This window comes from Chinchilla lanigera, unplaced genomic scaffold (genome assembly GCF_000276665.1).
Source record: "Chinchilla lanigera isolate Chin_1 unplaced genomic scaffold, ChiLan1.0 scaffold00046, whole genome shotgun sequence".
Lineage (NCBI taxonomy): Eukaryota > Metazoa > Chordata > Mammalia > Rodentia > Chinchillidae > Chinchilla > Chinchilla lanigera.
Window position 1 is genome coordinate 2,227,491 of NW_004955447.1, and position 18,992 is coordinate 2,246,482.

General features: G+C 40.1%; 1 protein-coding gene across 6 annotated transcripts in view; it reads right to left on the bottom strand.

The window, feature by feature from the left end:
- Rufy3 (RUN and FYVE domain containing 3) overlaps positions 1 to 18,992 on the bottom strand; it is a 65,221-nt gene that overhangs the window by 26,703 nt on the left and 19,526 nt on the right. For 5 of the 6 annotated variants that reach the window (XM_005392778.2, XM_005392776.2, XM_005392777.2 and 2 more), the window contains 3 exons: positions 5,873 to 6,046; positions 5,019 to 5,136; positions 3,936 to 4,037 (listed from right to left, as the gene is read on the bottom strand). In XM_005392778.2, coding sequence (XP_005392835.1) covers positions 3,936 to 4,037; positions 5,019 to 5,136; positions 5,873 to 6,046 — 394 coding nt within the window. Of the gene's footprint in view, positions 1 to 3,935; positions 4,038 to 5,018; positions 5,137 to 5,872; positions 6,047 to 13,154; positions 13,189 to 18,992 lie in introns of those variants that run through there. The other variant, XM_005392779.2, reaches the window with a different exon arrangement.

Genomic DNA, 18,992 nt, shown 5'->3' on the forward strand with positions numbered 1-18,992 from the left:
CCAAAGAGGAAACAACTGGGATTAGGGAAAGGAGAAAAGGAAGGAAAGAAGGAAAGGAAAATATATATATGTATACAGAAGGATAGATGGGATACCTGTAGTGCTGATGTCTAATGGTTTACTGAAAGGAACAGTTAATGCTTTACTTAATTGTTTTTCTGACCAATTCTGCATGCTTATATCTGGTAATCTGAACCAATAATTTGAAGACAACAATATGTAACATAACAACCATTGTTGAATTCCTATCATCTTGTTTGGTAAAATTCTGTATTGTTTATAATTTTTTTGTTTTTATTTTTTATTACCTTTAATGGTTTGATTAATCTTGCATTCTTATACCTGGTAATTTGACTAACTTTGATGAAGATAAAAATATGTAATATAACAACCACTGTTAATCCTTATCATTTTGTTCTGAAGCCCTGTATCATTCTTACTGTTTTTGGTGTTTTGTTTTTGTCTATGTTGTTGGCATTTTACTATTGTTCTTTTCTTTTTCAATTCTTTAAAATAAAATAAAATAAAATTTTAGGGGATCACTTTTATTGTTTAATAAAATCAATTTCCATCACAGAAAAAAGCAAGGAAAATAAATGTGAAAGAAACCATATAATTCTACTTACTAATAAGTTAAGACAATATATAACATTTCAGATAATATATGGAGATATAAGGAAAAATAAAAAAGGATTATACCATTATAAGTAACTTGAAAACTGTTTTTGACTTAACAGCATCTTTCTGTTTTAATAAAAAATTTCCCACAACTTTGCTTATACGGGTTGTAACATCCTATTGTATGTGTTCTGTACTCCTCTAGCCAAAACTTCCTCTTCCTTAGCCAATGCTCCATCAGTTTATGGATGGAGCAATTTCAAAAGGCTACAAACACATACATGCAAAACAGGCTGAAAATGACAAAAAAACAAAAAATCAAAAGAGAAACATGGCTAGGTATGGGCATGGGAAGCTAAGGCATGAGGACCGTCACAAATATGAGGCCAGCTTGGGCTACATAAGCGAGTTCAAGGCCAACCTGGACTGCATAGTGCGAACCTGTCTCAAGACACCAAGAAGATAGGCATGGTGGCTCACACCTATAATCCCAGTAATCAAGGCTGAGGCAGGAGGATTGCTGTGAGTTTGAAGCCAGTCTGGGCTACATAGTGAGTACAAGGCTAGCCTGAACTACATAGCAAGGCGTTGTCTAAAAAATAAAAACAAAAACAAACAGAGAGAAAAAAATCTACCTAGAAGTGAAATTTTCTAAAATGGGTAAAAATTCTTGAGAAGACCCTCAGATGATTAAATACTGCTAAGTGATGCAGTGATTCCCAATACACAAAACCTCAGTGATAAACTCTTACTGAATAACCCCATCTCATCTCTTGGTATTTACCCAAGTGGGATCCACACAAGATCCTGTACCTGAGTGTTCAGAGCAGCTTTATTCATAACTGCCCCAACTTGAAAGCAACCACGATATTCTTCAGTAAGGGAATGGATAAACCAACCGTGTGATACATACAGATAGTGGAACATGATTCTGTACTAAAACATAGACTACCAAGCTATGAAAAGACGAGAGGAACCTTAAATGTGTATTACTAAGTGAGAAGGAGCAGTTTGAAAGTGCTACATGCTGTATCATTTCAACTACTTGACTTTCTGGAAAAAGAAAACCCAGGGCAATGGTAAAAGGATCAGTGTTTGCCAAGGCTGAATGAGGGAGGGATAAACTGATGGAGCATGGGAGAATTTTAGAGCCACTCTATGTGATACTACAGAGACATGTAGCCACATGCCATTATGCATGTTTAAAAACCATACAATGCATAATACCAAGAGTGAACCTTAACGTAACTGCTGATTTTGGAGACACTCGTGTCCATACAGGCTCAGTAATGAACACAAACATACATTCTGGTGTGGGATACTGCTGAGGGGTCACGCCGTGCCTGTGCAGGGGAGGGGAGGATGCAGGGATCTCTGTATGTCTGCTCAATACTGCTAGGAACCTGAAATTCCTACGTGTGCTCTAAAATAAAATTACACATTTTCCCCTGATGGTTGGGCTGTAGCTCAGCAGGCTTAATCCCCAGTACCAAAAAATAAAACAAAGACAAAACAAAACTAGCCCAGTGACCCGAAATACTCGTTTTCAATCACTCTTGATTAAAACACCACTGCAATCTACTACACTGCAAAAGTCACCTGGGACTTACAACCTCAATCACTGCTAACAGTCCATATCATTTCTTGATTTTAGTTTCTCTTTTCTCTGATTCTCCATAAAAGACATTAGCAAACAGTAGAACAGTTCAACACAGCAGAAAAATGATCTATAAATGTACTGCATCTCTCAGAACTGACCACATGCTATCGTTCTTCGAGAGCCCCTGAAGAAAACTGAGTACCAGTTTGTTCTCCTGAAGTCTCATCTTAAAAGTTTAGGTAGCTGCACAGAAGCTGAGCATGGCTATATCCACCCAGCAGCAGACATCACAAAAGCAGGTAACAACATCACACTGTAAGCTCCTGAGTGGCATAGACGTTGTCTTAGTTTTCCTGACTTGGTGATTAACATCTAGACAGAAAAATATGCACATGCTGCATTCATTTCTTGAGAGACATATCTGTGCAATAGCTGTCCTGATCAGGAAAGAGTCCTAGAAATCTTCTGTTCTTTCCCAAACACTATCCTCATCTCTCCAGCGTAACCATAATACTAGCTTGATTTCTATTATCATAGATTGTGTCTACCCATTTAAAAATTTTATGTAAGTGAATCATATAGTATGTAACTCTTCTGTTTATGGCTTCCTTTGTGTAATTCATTTGTGAGATTTATATATATTACTGTATGTAGCTGTAGTTCATGTGTTTTCATGGCTGGTCAGTAGTATTCCATGCAGGAATATGCTGCAATGTATCTACTCCACTCGTTGTTGATAGACATCTGGAATACTTCTGGTGTATGTAGGCTACAGGGTTTCTAAGAACACTGCAGTCCAGACTTTTTGGTACACATACCATATGCATTTCTTTAGTGTAACTAGGAGTGAAATGACTAGGTCAAAGCAATAAAATTATGTATATGAAGAACTATTCTATCAAGTTCAAAAGACTGCCAGTTAATACTTCAGGCTCCATCTAGAACCATACAAGTCTGATCAAAGACACCCCCTGCAGCTTCCTAGTGCTTGAGAACTAGACCATGTGTCATTTTAAGGCTTGGCCCTGGGAAACTGAACCCTTGCTTTGCAGAAACATTTAACTCCACAGAATGGTCCTAGTTGTCTTTCTCCTGACTTACTCAACTTTCTTTGGAAGAATATAACAAATCAGTGGCATATGTAGCTGAGGCAAAACCAAGACAATGCTCCATTATGATCTGCAGTGCAGTTTTTGTAAAAACTGGATTCTTAGAAAATCCAGCTATTTCTCTAAATTCTGTTACTTCTTCCTCATACTATTTCTCAGAGGCAATCTGCTATGTTTGAATTTCTTTTGGTAAAATTTAACAGTTTATAAAAAAAATATGCAAAAGGGCACAGATTTGCACAGGTAATTTTTTTTTTCTTTTTTGTGCTACTGAGGATTGAAACAGGGCCTTACAATACTAGGTAAGCACTATCCCACTGCATTACAGCCCCAGCCCACATGCATTTTAGAGCAAACACATGCATGCATCCAGCATCCAGACTGACAAACTGTATCACCAGAAACTTGAAAGCCACTGGGCAGGAGTGGCTTCTTTCCTATTATAAAAATTTATGTTTTGAACTTTATATAAATGGAACAATACACAATATATTTTTTGTGTGTTTTATTTCTTTGCTCAACATTATACTCATCAGATTAATCCATGTTGTTCTGTACGATATAGAACATACCAAAGAAAGAAGAAAGCTAAAAAAAGATGTTCATACCTGAGAAGTTCCTTTTTATTGATCAAGGCTTTCATGTACTCCGACAGTTTCTTTTGCATCAATGCCAAACGAAGCCAGGCTCTTCCTCTGCCTACTGGTGTCCTAGAAAACACAGTAACCCAAAATGTAAGTATAACATCATAGTTAACAGAGGCAGGGGCCACAGTGGAGCAGACTCACCCGCTCTGGCCAGTGGTCTCCCAGTAATAAGTGCTCTCATAATCTTTCCAACACATCCCAGTGCAAGGGATTCTTGTGGGATACTGAGACTTGAGTGTATACTTGGGACAGATGCCTTTGCAAAAATATTAATCACTGCATGTAACTACATTATGAAGACGAGACCTCTGGAAACCCGGCTAGAAACATCCCTCCAGATTTGTACTGAAAAATCCCCCTAAATTTAGTGTGGATTATGGTACTAGACAAAGGCTACTGCAGACACAGAAAATTTAATCCTTTATATGCTTAAAATTAAACTAACTGCATTTGGGAGGGTGATCAGTAATCCCATATTTTAAGGCAAGTTGTAGGTGGCAGTTCCTAAGGTTCATTTGATATCTGTTTTAATACTGGTTCTCGAACTCCACTCAATGCTTTTTCTTTTGAGATGGGATCTTGCTATGAAGTCCAGCCTGGTCCTGAACTCATTATGTGGCCTTGGCTGTCCTCAAACTTTTGATCCTCTCGTATCAGGCTCCTAAGTGCTGGGGATTGTAAGTACGCACCGATAAGCCCTGCTGAGTATGTGTTTGTTTTGTTTTTTACTCTGTTAGATCAAGCATGCCACCTTCCTAGACTGAATTTCTTGAGGCTGATTCTCCCAGCCTCAAGAAAGAAAGAAATAAGAAAATGCCTGGTATTTTAACATAAAGACAATTCTCTTGGATGAATAATTACCTTTCAAAAGCACACTTCTCTTAAAATTGTACGTACCACTTCTCTCATAACTGTTTATTCATAACAACAGTGTGCCTTTTGGATTGCTATAAAATGATTACGGACATTGTCACCTTTACTACCATCCTTCAAGGAAACAATAAGAACGTGCTCTTAAGAAACAGAATTCACCCTTAGACTTACTTGAGTCCTGGAAGATCTTTAACACTTGCTGTTATTTCTGCAGCTTCTGGAACAAGTTTTTCTACCAGTTCTAGAGGCCCCCAGAAGGATTTATTTTGTCCAAGAAAGGTTTTCTTCGCTAAAACAAAAACAAAGTACCACTTCAATAATTTCACAGTATAAAGACTCTTAATACACACACACATCCCACACTTCTCCCATCTTTTTAAGGACCCAACTCTAGGTTACTAGACAACTTAAAAATTATTCTTGCTTTCAGAATAAATAAAATTTTATGAAAATAAAGAAGTCTCTACTTTCCAAGACTTAATCCTTCCTTTTCAGGAAGAACTTGTGGCCCAATGCTCTAATAAAACATTTTACTAATTTGGTACTTAAAGCTTTACAGTATTAGTAAAGAAAATAGTCCAATGGAAAAGAACAATGTTTCTCAGTCTGCATACTGAGAAGGGAAGGAGAAAGGAAGCAAAGGGAATAAGACTGGGTCCTGCCTCAAAGGCTTGGGGTCATGAACCCTGAAGCAGGTCAGGAGACGTGAGTTCTAGCACCTGCTGTGCCCCAATCACTGTGGCCTTGGGCGAGTCATGTCTCATGATGGGCAGGCCTACTGCCCCATCTACTGGACAGAGCTGCTGTACTGGACTAAAGCCCTTGTGATGTCCCTTCTGACTTTAATGTTTAATGATCTGTATTTTAAAGCCCTGTTAGTCTTTTAAGTCATCAGAGCTCTGCTCTCACAGAACCTACATTCTTGCAGATTATATTATAGAGTCCATGGGGAGAATGCTTTCTTTGGGAGTTGCAAACTGCCAGGAGCCAGCTGCATGCACCTCTGCATGGGAGACCAAGCCTACCTCTCAGGCCATGCTTCAGACAGTGCTCCATCACCACGAAGAACTGCTGGAGGGGTGCATAGTCAGAGTCCAGAGTCCTGCCCAGGTTCAGAGCTGACTCGATCAAACCCTTGATACTGAGCTTGGCCATGTTCATCAGGTTCATGCGTTCGTTAGCCATGAGATAATTCGGGTCTGCAGCCAAGGGGGAAGGAGGAAGTCCAGTTAGCGGAGAGTGCATGGTAAAATTCAGTATAATTCCCCCAGGGTGATGTGGTGAGCATGTTGGTAACTCGTGAGGAGTCCAGGAAATGACTATACTACACTCTCGGCTGTTGCATTCTTCTAAGCCATGCCATTGCTATGAAAAAAAGGTAACGGTTTCCCTTAAGAATACCTTTAAGCTGTAGAAATTCATTACTTGATAAACTCATAAGCCTTAAATATGGTCATTTAACATTTCACCACTGCCCTATCTGCACCATGATCGCTCACTACCAAGCCCTCACCGCTCTCTATGCTTCCATGGCCTGTGAGTACAGTGCGTTAAAACTGTGTGCTCTAAAGCCAAAGCCAGTGTAGAAAGAATAAAGCACTACGCCAACTGTTCCAGGGACACTGTTAGCATCACTGGCGTTTATACTAATGATCACTCATCATTACTCATAAACTACGCATAAGCATTAGTAGTAAATGCAGTACTAGACCTTGACTTCCAGATATTTAAGATTCAGTCTATAGCACGTGTCTCTCAAAACCCAAGAAGACAGACTCTGATGAAAGGGACTAAGTACTACATTTTATTTGACAGAACTCAGAACAGTCAAGGGACTGAAGATTTATTGGTGCTTCTCCACAATTTACACATCCTTTGTGTTTGTTTTGACATAGGGACTCACGATGTTGCCCATGCCAGCCTTGAACTCATGAACCTCCTTTTGCCTCAGCCTCCTCTGTAGCTGGGATTACAGGTAGGTGCCACCACCCCTGGCTCCCCAGGGATGATCGTGATCACTCCTTACAACAAGCAACGAGACAGTCACCAACAGAATGATTTTAAAGGGAAGAAAGACAGATTTAGAAAGTAAAGCTTCAGCTACTCAGTCCCCACTCACATGACCTTGAGCAAGTGATACATTTTATGACCATCAAAGAGCTGTAGCTGGTCCATGAGCACAACCAGCATCAACAACAGGCCACAGTCCGTGTCCCCTGGGTCTAACTCCAAACTCTGTCCTCTCTGCCCTCCTCCTGGTCACTCTTCCATGTGACTATCTTGTTTCCCTGTTTGTTACTATCATTTTAGTATTCTACTTTTTAGGTCTGAAGCAGCCATGTAGCAGTCAAATGGTCCAAAGGCAACCAGTTCACTAGGAAGTATTAGGACAATCAAAGCTAATTGTTTTTCCATTATGTATGTACATTCTCCCAAATATCAAATATATTAAATAACTGTGCTTCCACAATACCAAGGAGCCACTTTGTACAAAAGAGACTATTAATACAAGATAGTTATACTACTAGCATCTCTAAGTTCACTGAAAAGAAATGTTTGTGGTAGTACTGTCTGGAGAATTTTTTACGCTCACAACTTGTTCTCTGAATGATTACTTTAAAGATAGCAATATGCCATATATTAACTGTTGTTATTCTATTATTCTGTTATGAAATTTTGCTTCACTTTTTTCCATAAAAAGAATTATATTCACTGTATAGTAAAATAAATTACTAGACTTTGTGTCATAAAAAAGTTTTAAGTTTTATGAAAAAAAGCAAGCAGAAAATATGGACAGTTTCCATGTCCCTCCCAAGTTTTCTCTATTAATAACATCTTACACTCTTATGGTTCATTTGTCATAACTGATGAGCCAATATTCATCTACTTTTACTAACTAAAGTTCATAGTTTATGTTAGGGCTCACTCTTTGTGTTAAATAATCTTTTTACTATTGCTATAGTTTTACCTATTTCAAAAAGTCATACAGAGGCCAGGGATATAGCTCAGTGGCACAAGTGCCTTCCGGCCAAGTGTAAGGTCCTGAGTACGATTCCCGGTGCGCACCTCAAAAAAGTCATATAAATGGAATCATATGATTATGTATGCTTTTCACACTGACTTTTTAAAGCAATATACACTTGAAACTCCTCCATGTCTTCTTGTGTGGTTCATTTATTTTACTGCTGAATAATTTCCTCTTGTATGGATGTACTACAGTCGAATATCCACTCATCTACTGCATGTCTTTGTTGCTTACAGATTTTGGTGATTATGAATAAAACTATTATAAACATTTGTGTGCAAAAAAGAGACTATTTTATGAAAACTATCCCAAGTATTTCTTTCACATTGTATTTTTACTTATATCTGTTTTGAATTAGAGCAGAGTCAAATGGTCAAATTTTAAAGAAATTTTCACAATTCCAATTATATAAATCTTGGCTTATTATAGTGCTTTCTTAGGTAGTATATTTTAAGAAATACTTTATATAAAAGTCAGAATTGTTCTATATTATCCTTAATTATTTCTTGCATACCAATAAATGTTTTAGGCCAGTGATGGCGATCAAGTGCCAAACTGTAACCCTAAACCCTCTTATCACTAAGTGCCAGCACTGCAGTTCAACCTGAATACTGAGGTTTTTAATTTAGAAAAAACAACTCTATATTGACACCTTTTGTCTTTTTTTTTTTTTGAGACACGGTCTCGTTATGGAGTTCAGACTGGCCTTGAGCTCACTTTGTAGCCGAGGCTGGTCTTGAACTCGCAATGATCCTCCTGCCTCAGCCTCTTGAGTGCTGGGCTTACAGGCATGCGCCACCATGCCTGGCTTGACATCTTCTGTCTTAAACACAATAACACGTGTGGCATAGATTTGCCATCACTGTCTAAATGCAACTCTCCTTGTTCACAGTAGATCAACCTGTCATGGGAAACAAGGGGTTGGGAGTGTAGCTCAGTGGTAAAGTGCTTGCTCAGTATGCACAAGGCCCTGGGTTTGACCAATAAGCTCACAAGACAATGGTGAAACACTGTCCCCTATGAACCAGCCACGAAGAACAACTTTATCAGCATTAACTGCTACTTATTCCCAGCACTTGTCTGCAGGTGTCTGATGGGTGTGGGTCTAAGTGCTGTGGAGAGCTGCTTGTTCCCCACCCACTTTCCCTGCAGGGGCAGGACTGGCTGGAGCTGGAGAGCTGCATGCAAGTGAGGGAGCATCAGTTTACATCCTGATTCCAATCCAGCCAGAAGCAGCCCATGGGTGTGCAGATGGACATTCTTTGATTAGAAAGCACTGAGGACGCACAATGATCGGTTTATTGTTGCAAAAATGAACTGAAACCTTTCACCTGAAGAATGTATTTGAATTGCAGGAGATCCCTGTTCTTCAGTCTTGCCATACACTGTAAAAATTGATGGGAAGTAAAGCCGGGCGTGGTGGTGCACACCTGTAATCCCAGCACTTGGGGGAGGCTGAGGCAGGAGGATCATTGCGAGTTTGAGACCAGCGACCAGCGTGGCCTACAAAGTGAGCTCAAGGCCAGCCTGAACTGCATAGTCAGCACAAATGACATAAAAAAAAAAAAAAAAAAAAAAAAAATTAATGGGAAATAAGGACTGTGATTGTAGTGGATTGATAACTGGTGGTCAGCTTCTAAGCCCCAGCTGAACTGAGTAAGTGTGGTGCTGAGTGTGGGAGGCCCACCAGGGGATTGTTGCCAGCAGCATAAGAGGCAGAACTGGAGAAGGATTGTCCTTTAATTACTAAAACATTTGGTATCCGCCCATTTGTACTAGCTATACCCTCGGTTCTTGCTTAATAAGAGGTGACTGAGATTGGTAATCAGGGCTGCAGTCCAAGAGGCTGGAAGCCCCCTGATCCCAACTTTTGCCTCTCTTCTTTTTCTTGTCTCTCTTACTTTTTCTGTTTATCCGCAGGTACCTCGTTCTCGGGACCTGTCACCCTGGATAGAATGACACATGGGGAGTACCAGGGTTGAAGTAAAAATCATCATTTGAGAGGTTTGCCACAGCGGTCATGACTATACTAAAACATCTTCTACACTGTCACTGTTCTTGAATTCAGTAGGAAGTGTTCAAGACATCTGGTTGAGATTGGGGTGCAGGGCTACAGAAAACTTAACTAGTCCCTGTGGAACTGAACTCCTGACTTCCACTAGTGTGGAGCCAGAACTCAAACTAACTGGCACCAAACCCAAACACCCATTCTTTAGAAAGTACTACCTTAACCTTGGTACTGTGGACATCCTCAGCCAGCGAGCTACATAATTCTTTTTATAGGACCTACTTTGTGAGCTAAGTTTCACAGTGCCTCAGGCTTTTACCCACTAGATGTCAGCAGCATCCTCTGGGTGTGACAACCAAATATGTCTCCGTGCAGTAAGTACCAACTGTCCCGTGGGTGACCAAAAAAAGGGCCCTCCCTTGAGAATTACTACTCTAAAACAAAAGTCAAATAAAAATCAAGGTAATATGACTATAAGACACAAACACATAAAGGGATGTACTTCTCATTGTTATATAGCACGGAGGCTAAAATGAGTATCATTTAATGCTTTTACTAACTTTTTTGTGTGGTTCACAAAAGTACAGTCATCAATAATTATGATTCTTGGTTAGTATAATTAAAAGTACTACTTAAAATACTATTTTAAATGAATTTTTCTCATTTTGTAACACTGGCTACTAGTAATGAATATTAGAAAATTGCTTGTTATAAGAAAACTTTATTTCATTCTTGAGTTGTATTCAGACATAAATGTAGCCCCAGTGCGTGCTGTGAAGAGGCTGCACGACTCCTGAGGGGAAGAGAAAATGCCATGGCAACGTGATGCTGTTGTATGGAAACCTGTACAGTTAAATGTGCACAATATGGGAATTTTCCTGTGCATTTTTTACTTTTTAACTATGGCAGGGATGACTTTTTGGGGGTGGGACAGGGGGCCGAACCCAGAGCCTTTACACTAAGCTACATCTCCCTCTCTCTCTCCCCCTCCCTCCTTCTGTCCTTCCATCCCTCTCTCTCTTTGAGACAGGATTTTGCTAAGTTACTAAGTTGCCCAGGCTGGGCTCCAAATTGTGAGCCTCCCGCTTCAGCCTCCCAGAGTGGCAGAAATTGACTTTAAATACATATAATTTTTATGCTAGAGGTGTACTGCACTTCTAGAGCATTTGACAAACACTCGTGAAGATCTGCACTTGATTTCCAGCATGGGGTGGGCAAATACAACTTTCACAATGTCATCAGTCAGATTCTTCCTGTGACAAAAACAACTACATTCTAAAATACTCCTAGTGCTAGCACTTAACACTACCACCCCAACAATTCAGTTAACCCATTATTTTCTTCTCTAACTAGTGAGCATCTACTGTTCTACTGCTTAATGCTAGCAATAAAGAGGTAACAGACCTAGACTCTGCCACCAAGGTGCTATTTACCAAGCTTGGCTCATTAAGATTCTAGAAAATGGAATGAAGCAATGCATAGTGAACACTTGAATTTCAGGATAAGCTGAGCACTGTACATGCTGTAATCACAGCACTGAGGCAGGAGGATCACCTCAAGTTGGAGGACAGCCTAGGATACACAATGAGTTCAAGACAAGCCTTAACTACAGAGCTAGACCCTGTCTCAATAAACAAATTTAAAAAACGGAATTTCAGGATAAACATTATTATCTTTTTTTGTTTGTCTTTGAGACACAGTCTTGTTATGCTGCCCAGGATGACCTGGAACTCAAAATGCACCTGCATCTAGTTTTGCAGGCATATCAAAAATCAACTGTACTCCAGGACAAATAATTCAAAATGCTTTCATATTAAATGAAATATCATGCCAGGGAATCAAGTGTTACTTTCCATATGGTTGAAGCTAAGCAGACTTGATTTTAACTCAGAGTTTCAGGAAGGCTCAAGTGTACACACTCTCCACTGCAACAGGGTGTACTTCTGGGACAAGGCTGGAAAGCACTGCAAACATGCTGGGACAAGGACTCCTCCACAAGGACACAATGGGGACACAGGAAGAAAACTACCTGTTGTGGCCCCCATTTTCCCTCTAAATATAAGGGGCGGGTGTGTTTACCTGTAAACGTCAAAGGATCATACTTTCAGTATTTATTTATTTATTTCAGTCTTAAAAGACAAAAATCATTTAGGTAAGGAAGGGTAGAGATACAGGTGTGCAGGGTCAGCAGTGGGAGAGATCAGGTAAAGGCACAGAAGTGAGAAAGAACCTGGCCTGTTCAGACAAACACAACTGAAAAAATGCCAGAGGCTAGGGGTGCACACGCAGGAGTGCTGAGAGTGAGCCGAGGTGAGGCGGTGAGGGCCGGCTGCCGAGCAGCTCGTCTAAGGAGAATGGGCTTCACTGGAAGTTGGGGAAGTCTTTAGCACAGGTCTGATGGTGCATATTTGGATTTTAGGTAAGTCACTCCACACCCGGGTGGAAGACGGCTGGAAAGGTGCATGAACTGTAAGAGCTGAGAAGATAAATAAAGGGTGGAACTAGAGCAGTGGGTGCTGTATGGAGAAGAGGGAGGCATTCTGGGGTAGAATGTCATGATCTTAGGACTTTTTTTTTTTTGAGACAGGATCTTGCTACATAGCCCAGGCCAGCCTCAAAACCACAGTGATCTCCTGCCTCAGCCTCCCAAGTGCTGGGATTACAGGTGTGCATACCTGGCCCGATTTTAGGACTTGATGGCTTTGGATGTGAGGAAAAGGGAGAAGAGGGAGAACAAAGAAGAATTTCTGCATTTCTACTCTGGTGATCAGATGAGTGGTGAGGAACATCGCAAGAGCCATCCCCTACAGAAATCACATGGAAGGGACGATAATATGCTATATGAATTGGGTTTCAAATCAAAATTCTTTTATGAGCATGTGACTACTGTAGCTCTTCGAGACTGCTAATTTCCTTAAGAATATTTTAATAAATGTTAGAGTCATCTGATTCATTTAGTCAGTAGTGAGGACAGAAGTAAGCCTCGTCATTTAACTAAGAGTGATTCATCTCACTGGTCTAAAAACCCATCATCTGACCAAGACCACATTTAATCTCCTTATGGTGCAATGACTAAGACACGGACAGCAAAATTATGAATAACCTAAGTTATACTTAATGTCATATTAGTACTTAGCATACTACACTAGAACAAACTCCTGGTTAAGTAGGAACAGTTTATGTGTTAGCACAACAGTAGTTAATCCTCCGAACTTCCTATTTCACAGACCATAGCTTTACTTTTCAATGACACCTAAGAGTTTTAACCACTCACAAGAACCTTTAGATTTCATATGGCCACAGGTACTCGCTCCTCTCAGTGCCCCTTCAGATACTGCACGTACTCAGTAGAGAGGGCATTTACTTAAGCAACATTCTCCCTGGGTTGAAATCTGGTCAAGGAAATTTAATCACCAATTTATGTACCATCATTTCCTTCCACTAGTGACTTCATAATCACAGGTGGATGCTGATGACATGAGACTTAGCAGAACGAGCACGTCCACCACTGCTGTTGATCTGCTTGCTACCAATCACCTCATGTACAAACCTCATGAACAAACACCTCATGTACAAACTTCCCCAACTTCCTCATGGTGTATCAATCCAGGTGAGGAATCCCACCCTTCAAGGCCTCCATTTCCTATCAGTAAGATGACAGGCTTGGACTTGCTCACTAATTCTTTTCTCCCATAGAAACTACACAGTCCCATCAGTCACAGCGACATACACGACCCTGGTACTCAAGGGAGGCCGTATCAGCATCTCTGGAACACAAACGAACAGCAGGCCCGTTTGGAAATCCCCACCAGTGACTGACTCAGATACAGCCAACCTAGTCTCTGACATGCGTATATGGTCCTACAAGATCAGCAGTTAGTCATTAGGAGAGATGTTAGAAATGGGAAACCTTAGGCTCCAGCAACACCAGCAAGTCGGGCACTCCACAGGTGCTCAGACTCAGCAGATCCTCCTGCTCTGGCACAGTAATTATAATTCCATCATTTCATACTTCGTTTCACCAGGGACAAATAATATATATGCATATCTCAATGGAAGACCCTGGAAGGAGGAAAATGAAGACTAGAGAAGTAAATTAAATAGTGAAAAAATTATTGAGAAAAATCAGTGAAACAAAGCTGGTCCATCTTTGACAAGACCAACAACACTGACAAATATTTAGCTAGAGTGACTAATAAAGATGGAATATCCACACTACTAAAATCAGGAATGGAAGATAGGACATCAGTATTGATATTATGGTAGCAAACAAAACAAAATTACAAGGGAATAAATACTATGGACAAATACATGACAACATATTAGTAACAGATGAAATGTGTAATTTCTCAGAAAGATACAAATTACCAAAACTGATTCAAAAAGAAATAGGAGACTGAAATAGTCTTGTAACAAGATACTACATTAATTAAAAAGAAAACTCTATAGCAAAGGCCAGGACCAGATGGTCTCATGTTGAAATCTCTCAGTTGTTTACAGACAACAACAGCTGAGCGCAGTAGCCCTGGGAGGCTGCAGCAGTAATATCCTGTACCTAGATGTCCCACTGCAGCTTGTGCACTCACAGGCAGGGCTTGTGGGAGGTACCTGGGTCACGGGAGTGTGATCTTGGACCCTAGGTACGGGGTACTGTGTTTAACATAGCTCTGGTGTGGCTGAATGGATTTACTGAAGAGAGAAGACCTATACTAGGTGTGAGTGGCACCAACTAACAGGTGTGTAGCATGGATGGATTGAAAAGGGAAAGAAGGAAGGGTACTGCTTTCTGCCTGCCGTGCCATGAGCACTTTGTCCTCTGTAATGCCCCTCTGCCATGCCACCTTTCCTCCTTTAATTTTGAGTGTTGAGTATTTTGTCTCAGCAAAGACAAATCACTAAGAACAGATCCCAAATTCAAGAATAGTCTGCGCAATGTGGCTACTTGGCAAGACTCTGTCTCAAAATAAAAAAAGTAAAAAAAGTAAAGGGCTATGAATGTAGCTCAGGGTAAAGGCTTGTGCTGCAAAACAAACAACAAGAGGAAAGCAAAAACGCCAACAAAACAAAGCAGATTGAAGTCCAATTACTTCATAAGTTATTCCAAAAAATAGAAGAGAAGGAACTCTCCAACTCATTATATAAGCCTAGTAGTTCTTTGAGGCCAAAATCAAACAGGGACTTTAAATAAACTATGATACTCTTTATGACTGTAGGTCAAAAATTCCTCAACAAAATACTGGGAAACCAAACCTGGCAACACGTAAAAAGATTATGTACCCGGACCAAGCAGGACTTACACCAGAATCCAAGGCTGGTCCTACATACAAAACTCAGTGAATGTAACACACCATATTAATAGCATAAAGTACAAAAACCTCATAACCATTACAATAGGAGCAGATAAAGTATCTTGACATACCCAACACCAGTTACTGATACACTTGATAAACTGGGAAGACAAGGGAACTTCCTCAGATAAAAGACATATAAAAAACTCACATCTATCAATACTGAATGGTGCAACACTGAAGAATTCCAGAGATCAGCAACAAGACAAGGATGTCTGCTCTTACCATTTCTAACTAACACTGCACCGGAGGGTCTAGCCAGGGCATTTAGGCAAGAAAAGAAAACGGAAGGCATCCAGACTGGAAAGGAAGAAGTAAATTATATTTGCAAATAGGACACTGTATATAAAAGTCCTGCAGAACACACACATGCAACACTGTTAACTAGTGAGTTTGGAAGGTACAAGACAAATGTGCAAAACTTCACTATACAGCAGTTCCTTCTTCTGAGATTTTGCTATCTACAGGAGGTCACATGTTAAATGGAAAATTCAGAAACAGTTTACAAGCTTTAAATTTTATACCATTGTGAGTCATGTGCTGAAATCTTGTGCTATTGCCCTCCTTTCCTGCCCAGCCTGTGAAGCACCCTTTGCCGAGCACTGACCCAGGGTCAACACTGACCAGGTCAACTGTAGCAGTACCTCCCTGCCTGTGCTCAGCTAGCTGTATCTTACTTAGCAGAATCCCAGAAGAGCAAGAGTATCGATGCTTTGGATACACCAAAAAGAAGCTGTAAAGCACTTGTTTATGCGAAGAGGCAAATATTCTCAACTTAATAAGGCAAGAAGAAAGGATTTTATACTGAGACTACTAAGATCTACAGTACAATAAAATCTTTTGTGACCATGTTCACATGACTTATTATAGTACATTACTGTAGTTGTTCTATTTTATTATTGTTAATGTGACTCTGCCTAATTCATAAATTAAACATTATCACAGGTAGATACAGAAAACACATAGTACACACCCATAAAGAGTTTGGTATTCTCTGCAGTTTCAACCATCCCTGGGAGACTTGCAAAGTGTCCCTTGTGAATAAAGCCCGTGGGGGAGAGGGGAGGACATGAGATAGGGCCATGGTGCTTCTACAGAATAGCAATGAACAATTAAAAATGACATTAAAAGGATGACTGTAACATAAAATTTAGATCAAAACAGACATTCTGTGTTCACAGACTGAAGACTTATTATTGCTAAGATGGCAATACTCCTCAAGTTGATGTACATATTTAAAGCAATACCCATCAAACACCCAACTGTCTTTCTGCAGAAATGGGTAAGTACACACAGAGGGACCCAGAATAGCCAAAACAATCCTGACAACGTGGAAGATTCACACACACTGCTTGATTTCAAAACTTACCACAAAGCAGCAGCAATCAAGATGTGTGGGACTGTTGTTAGGGATACACACTGATTACAGGGATAGAACTCAGAGTCCACAGATAATCCCATACGCGTACGGGCAACTGGCATTTGACAAGATGCCCACAGTTCAACTGGGAAAGAACAGGCATTTCAACAAATGTTGCTAGGACAACTGGATATCTACATGGGAAAGAACTTTAAAAACTAGCTAAAATGAACATGAGAACAAGGTCAAAGAGCTGAAACTATAAAACTATCAGAAGAAAACACAGGTCTAAATCTTCATGACTTGGGAATGGGTAATGGTCTTTTAGATACAATACCAAAAAGCAACAAAGGGGGCTGGGGATATAGCTCAGTGGCATAAGCGCCTACCTGGCAAGCGCAAGGTCGTGAGTTCAATCCCTGGTACTGCAAAACACAAAAAACCAAAAAAACAAAAAGCAACAAAAAAAAAAAGTAAACTGGCTTTCACCAAAATGACAATTTAATTAAAATTTAAAGCATTTCAGCTTCAAAGGACATCATGAAGAAAATGAAAACCAGGCATGGTGGTGCATATCCATAGTCCCAACACTCTGGGAAGCTCAGGCAGGAGGATTGAAAGTTCAAACCCAGCTTGGGCAACTTAGCAAGACCCTGTCTTTAAAAACAAAACAAAACCAAACAAACAAACAAACAAAAAAAAACCCACAATGTGAAAATATGAACCATAGACTAGGAGAAAATACTTACAAAAATCAGACCAACCATTTAGAATATATAAATAATTCTTATAACTTACCAACAAAAGACAAATATCCCAGTAAAAAAGAATATGCAAAGGATCTGAATAGATATTTCTCCAGAGAAGACATACAAGTGGCCAGTGAGTTCACTGGGGAAATACAAAATCAAAACTACAATGAGCTTACACTCATTGGATGCATGTAAGTTTTTTAACAGAGAAAAATAACCAGTGTCAGTGAGGATGTAGAGAACTCAGAGCTTCTGTGCACAGCTGGAAGGAAAGTAGGATGGTGCAAAAGCTTTGGAAAGCAAGCAGTCCAGCAGCTCTCCGCAAAGCTAAACCTAAGAATTACATCTGATTTAGAAATTCCACTCTTCTGGATATTCCCAGTACAAAACCAAAGCCCCCACAGAATGTATGCATTTATGTTCACAGTGGCCCTTCTCCTCAGGAGTCCGAGGGGAAGCAAATGCCCACCAACTGGCAACTGAAGAGCAAGAGTGGTGCATCCACACAGTGGTCCCTGGCATTCTGACATGCTGTGCTGAGCCCTGAGGACACAGGAAGGCCACAGAGGTAATGGTTTTGTTTACAAGATGCGTCCATAATTGGCAAATCTACAGAGACAACAAAGTAGATGAGTGGCTGCCAGGGGCTTGGGAGGAAGGAGGACTAGAAAGTGTCAGCTGATGGGTATGAGGTTCATTTTTAGGGCAGTGAAATGTTCAAGGACTAGATGGTGATGATGAAAGGATACAATTTTGTGACTACATTAGTAACCATTGATTTATATATACTTTGAAATGGTGCTCTTTATGATATGTGAATTATACAGTATCTCTATAAAGCTTTTAAGAAAAAACCCTAAAAGCCAGGCATGATACTATATTGAGGCTGAGGCGGAGAAGCCCAAGTCTGAGCTTTGCCTGGGGAACTTAGTGAGATCATGTCATAAATAAATAAATAAATAAACTAAATTAAATTTAGAAAGGACTGTGGATGTGGCTCAGTGTAAAGGCCTTGGATTCACTACCTAGTACCGCATAAAACAAACAAACAACAACGAGAGAGACCCAGGAGACTTAATAATGTATATCCTGTATGGATCTTGATTCAAATAAACCAAAGGAGATAAAGACTTGAGGAAGTTGACAGGCTTTGAAAATGGGCTGAATATTAGGTACTGTAAAGAAATCAGTTCATGGGGCTGGGGATTTAGCTCAGCGGCAAAGCGCCTGCCTGGCAAGCGCAAGGTCGTGAGTTCGGTTCCTGGTACCGGAGAAAAACCAAAAAAAAAAAAAAAAAAAAAAGAAATCAGTTCATTTTGTTAGGTGTGATACTGAAGTATTTACAGGCAATGAGATATGATGTTTGAAGTTTGCTTTAAAATCATAAACACAGCTGCAGGAGTATAGTTGGAGTAAGACTGGCAAATAATTCATAAGTACTGAAGCTGGGTGACAGACACAGAGCTCATCACGCTATTCTAACTGCCATACTTTAAGGAGTTCCATAATTATGAGTAAACAGGAAATTCCACTTCTGTTTTATTCAGGTTAAGGTTAACAGCTAGTCTCCGGAAAGAAACAGGTGCTGTTTTGTCTCCAAACAAGCAAAAAGGCCTACTTAGTTGGCTTCAGCAATGAAATGAGTGAGTTTA